This window comes from Magnolia sinica, chromosome 5, assembly GCF_029962835.1.
Source record: "Magnolia sinica isolate HGM2019 chromosome 5, MsV1, whole genome shotgun sequence".
Lineage (NCBI taxonomy): Eukaryota > Viridiplantae > Streptophyta > Magnoliopsida > Magnoliales > Magnoliaceae > Magnolia > Magnolia sinica.
In genome coordinates, this window is record NC_080577.1 from 30,473,089 (window position 1) to 30,478,191 (window position 5,103).

Sequence of the window (5,103 nt, forward strand, 5' to 3'; positions counted from 1 at the left end):
GGCGAGGAAGATACGTGATGACCGACTCGGGGATATGATACCCGACTCGAATTCTGTCCAAGTCCGCCTCAGTCAAGACTGAAGGAACCGGACCGCTTAAATCTTCCCCCGATTCTTCCCCTTCAGACTCGGCCTGCGCCGATTCATCAGCAGGAACTGGGTCAGGGGTTCCTCCGGCGATTAAAATTTCATCTTCTTCCTCTTCATCTTCCTCCATGTCCCTTGGTAAGTTGGGCCTCCCCGGGCGGGTTAATAAGGATGACCCGCCACGGGAAGGAACGACGGAAGCAGGGCGCTCCGCCTGATCGTCGGTGACTCTCTCAGGCATACAAGCAGCGTTGGCATCCACTGCTATCTCCGTTAGTAAAGAGGGCGATTCCGCAACGTTCCAAAAACGTTGCGCTTCGCCTTCGTCTCCGGAAACTCCCACCTGGGGGCTTTGAGAACTCCTATCCGCCATTATTATTATGTAATAAAGAGGAAGGAGAAACTCACCGGAGAGAAAGGAACAGTGGCGGAAAGAAGTGCCGACGATAAAGAGAGAAGAAAGGAAGGAGATGAAAGGCTACGCAAATCCCAGAGAAAACGCAGAGCGAGAATGGCAAGAGCAGTAAAAGTTCGAAGTGCGGGACCCCTGACGTTTTATAAGGTCGCCCTACGGCGGAGACATTAATGGGAAAATGATTCGACGCCTGCATCGATTCCCCCACTCGACACGTGGAGCACGCCGACTAGCAACAATAATAGCTTTACTACGTGTCCAATCCTCATTGGCGGGACCTGCGATTTGATAGCTGACGGCGCATACGATGTCAGAAGCTGAACCGTCCCCATCAAAGGTCTCAATGAATGCGCTTAACGACTACTTCTCGTCTCGGACTAAGTTATGAACCGACTCAGCACTCGCTACTCCTCAGTGTCATATGAAAATTCACTTAAATTTTAGGGGGCTCTTGTTGGGGACAAAACATACAAGTCCGCAGACTCGGACTAAATGCCTCGGGCCACCAAAGGATGTGTCAAATCCGAGGAGTTATTCGCTAGACCGAGGCAAAGGTTGAGTCGGCCCCGACGGGTCGGTAGGGTCGTCAGTGTCTCGGGCATGCTTCGGGCGGACCTCTTTATCGGATCGACCGTCACAAGATGAAGCCGCACTCCGGATGTCTTGGGATAAGATTCCCGATCCCGAAGCTCACGGGATCGGATGAAGGCATGAGATGGGCACGATCCTGTTTCCGTGATCCCAGGAGAAGATTCCGTGATCCCAGGAGAAGATCTCGCGCACAATACCAGGAAGAGAATCCTCGTACGATTAAATGCCCCAGCAGCTATAAAAGAAGGAGGGGCCCTCACCTTGAGAGGTACGAAAACAAATTCCTCCAAAAGACTTTTCAATACTTTAAGACCCCGAGTCCAGGCCTGACTTTGGCATCGGAGGGTCCCCTGCGCTAGCCAGGGTCTCCTTTGTCCTTTTTCTGTGCAGGCATACAAGGATCCAGGAGGACGAACCAGATAATTGCATCAACACCATCCATGCAGCGTGCAAGATGGCAAGAGAATCTCCTACCAAACTCGCTTATGCGTCGAAGCCAAAACCAGCTTCTCCTCTTATAAATAGCTAAACGCTTTCAACCCTCAGACTCAGACCACAGCTTACACCAACTCTCTTTTGTTGCACCCAATGGCTCATAGCATTTTCTTCTCTCTTGCACTTTGCTTCCTTGTCTTGTGCCATTGGTCTGTGGCCCAACAGCAGCAGCAACAGCAGCAGCCTTCGCAGCGCAGGTTCCGCCAACAGAGCGAGTGCCTAATCCCGAGCATGAGCGCGCTCGAACCCAACAGGCGGATCGAGGCCGAAGCTGGTGTGACCGAGTACTGGGATGAGAACCACGACCAGTTTGATTGCGCTGGTGTCGCTGCTACTCGCCATACTATCCAGCCCAGAGGCCTTCTCTTGCCTTCTTTCGCCAATGCACCACGTCTAATCTACATCGTCCAAGGCTTGTATCTGTATCCCTTGCTCCATGTTCATCTTCATTTTCTTTTCTTTTATACAAAAAAAAAAATAAAATCTCCCTGATGGGATGATCTTACAAGAATGCAGATGATCTTACAAGAATGCAGACACCCGTCAGCTTCGAATTCAGAACGGTCCACATGATTAGGATCGTCTGATCGTGTAGTGGTCGACCTACCATGGGACCCACCTGATGAACAGTCAAGCTGGTGACCTACTTATTTTTATGCGCTCAAAGCTGATGATTTCATTCATGCAGGTAGAGGTATAACCGGTGCAATCTTCCCTGGATGCCCTGAGTCATTCCAGAGCGTCCAACAGTCCCAACAATCTGAAGAGAGCCGGAGCCAGCGATTCAGGGACCAACATCAGAAAATCCGACACTTCCGAGAAGGAGACATCGTGGCATTGCCAGCTGGCGTGGCCCATTGGTGCTACAATGACGGCGAGACACCTGTTGTTGCTGTCTCTGTCTTGGATACCAGCAGCTTCGCCAACCAGCTCGATCAGAATCTCAGGGTAAGCAAATACAATCCGTTCATTCAATTATCAGTATGGTTCAACGTCCATCAATCGATCATCATGCACCATGTTGTATTAAACTGTAGAGATTCCACATAGCTGGGACCGAGCTATACGAGCAGCAACAGGAGAGCGAATCGCTGCGGTCCAGACGCCAGGAGCAGGGTAGGAAACAAAACATCTTTAGCGGCTTCGACGTGAATACGTTGGCAGAGGCCTTCGGCGTGAGCAGAGAGACGGCGAGAAAGCTCCAGAACGAGGATGACCAGAGGGGCAATATCGTCAACGTCGAAAATGGGCTGCAGGTGGTGAGGCCACCAAGGAGAGAAGAGGATGAAGAACAACAGCAAAGGAGTTTGAACGGCTTGGAAGAGACCGTTTGCAGCTCCAGACTGATGGAGAACATTGCGGACCCCACCCGTGCTGACGTATACAACCCACAAGGTGGCCGCATCAGCAGTCTCAATAGCCAGAAGCTACCCGTCCTCAACTTTATCCAATTGAGTGCTGAAAGAGGAGTTCTTTACAGGGTATTAAGCATATTCAAACCAAATTGCACTAGATTTGGTGTGCAACTGACACGTGGCAGATGTATACAAGATCACAATCGTTCATACTGGACTACCCCACCATATGGCCATGACCCAAAATCAGGATTACCGGATAATCTTCGTTTTTTGATAGGAACATGGCCCAAAAAGAGAACTGAGTAGCGATATCTTTCTCCTTGAATCGAGTGGTTAGTATTATCTAATCAGCCTCATTCTCAGGCTATGAGTTATATATGATGGGCTCCTCCAGATGAGCGATTCGGAAATTCCCACATTCTGAACGTGAAAGAAACCAATGGTGCAATTAGCATTGCTCTTTGTAACTAATGCTAGTTTTTCAGTTCTTGTTTAATCACTAAACTGCCCTCGACTCATGCAGAACGCGCTCATGGCACCTCACTGGAACCTGAACGCCCACAGCGTGGTGTATGCCACCCGGGGCAACGGTCGGATCCAGATCGTAGGCAACCACGGGCGGGCTGTCTTCGATAGCGAGCTCCGAGAGGGTCAGATGGTGGTCATCCCGCAGGCGTTTGCTGTTGTGAAGCAGGCCGGTAATGAAGGGTTTGAGTGGGTGGCCTTCAAGACCAACGATAATGCTATGACTAGCCCGATCGTTGGGAAGGCGTCGGCCATCCGCGCCATGCCGGAGGATGTACTGATGAATTCGTTCAGGATCTCTAGGGAGGAAGCGAGGAGGTTGAAGTACAACAGGGGGCAAGAGACTGTGGTGTTCGCACCAAGCTCTAGGACCCAAGGAAGAGCTGCTGCATGAAGAGTTTGAGACGGGACGGGTCTCCTAAAGTCTTACTATCTATATAAGTTTATTACGGTTTTATCTTCTTTAGTCAGAAAATAAAGGTTTGAGTACGTGCATGTGCATGGAGGCTGGCTGTAAAAGAGGTACTATCACTCTATAAATAAAGGTTTGAGTACGTGCATGTTCATGGAGGCTGGCTGTAAAAGTGGTGTTATCACTCTATAAATATAATATATATCCTTTCCTTTTTAAGTTAATCTGTTTGCTGGTCTCAGCATGTACTTGTATGCACGTGTGTGAGCGTGTGAGTTTAAGTGTGGAGGTAGAAGGGGAAAAAAACAAAAAACAATTTTAGGATGGCACTGGATGTTAGGCGTTTGTGCTGCGAAATCACACAGATCTAGATCTAGGATAGATATCCAAGAGTAATAAGCAATCGCAAGAGAACACAAAGATTTAACGTGAAAAATCCTTTTGGGAAAAAATCATGGCACAAAGCGACAAAAATCCACCATGAAATAGAAATTACAAGAGAGAGGATTCACCCGATTCAAGCAGTCTCGAATCTCACCCTTGCTACACCCTTTGATAACGCTAGAACCCCTTTAGAAACCCTTGAAATACCTTTAAGAAGCCTTATAATTCTTTAGAATAGCCCTAGGTACCGTTATTTATAGTTTAGGAAACTTCACTTACGCACCTATTTAAAATCACCTCGAATTTACGTAGTCCGCGCAAAATTCAAGCAGAATCTGTGTAACCCTCGACTAATCGAGCTAGGGATTCGACTGGTGAAAGGACTCCTTTGACCGGTCAAGCCAGCCCCTCGACCGGTCGAGTATCTCGGACATCGAAAAAATTATGCTCGCTAGACTTCGAGTCGAGTAGTGCTTGGCCGGTCGAGCCACTACCAAAAAATCGAGTAAAGGGCACGGACTTTGAAAGTTTTTGGCTACGGATTAAATCTGTAGCAATTATACTACGGATTTAATCTGTGGTTAAAACCTAATTGATTTGTAGCTAAAGCCGATATCCTCACCAGAACATTATTAGATATTGATGGTGCTTAAGGGGCTCCATGGGGCCCATTGGAATATATGTGTTTGATCTAAGCCGTCCATCAATTTTGATATATAATTTCGGTAGGTTAGCCCAAAAATTATGTAGATTAAAGTTATAAGTGGACCACACCATAAGAAATAATAAAAATTAAATTTCAATTGTTAATATGTTGTGTGGTCTTCTTATAGCTT

At 47.9% G+C, this 5,103-nt stretch overlaps 1 protein-coding gene across 2 annotated transcripts; it reads left to right on the forward strand.

The window, feature by feature from the left end:
* Positions 1–1,640: 1,640 nt before the first annotated feature.
* On the forward strand, positions 1,641–4,107 carry LOC131245887 (cocosin 1-like). 2 transcript variants are annotated; one of them, XR_009171030.1, is made up of 5 exons: positions 1,641–2,004; positions 2,281–2,536; positions 2,626–3,069; positions 3,470–3,951; positions 4,017–4,107. XR_009171030.1 is itself a non-coding variant. In XM_058245638.1 (4 exons), the coding sequence occupies exons 1-4, from the start codon at positions 1,682–1,684 to the stop codon at positions 3,863–3,865; spliced, it is 1,419 nt and encodes a 472-aa protein (XP_058101621.1). In that variant the 5' UTR covers positions 1,641–1,681; the 3' UTR covers positions 3,866–4,107. The 2 variants fall into 2 exon arrangements, 1 of the variants encoding a protein (XP_058101621.1); XM_058245638.1 differs by having other exon boundaries at positions 3,470–4,107.
* The last annotated feature ends 996 nt before the right edge of the window (positions 4,108–5,103 follow it).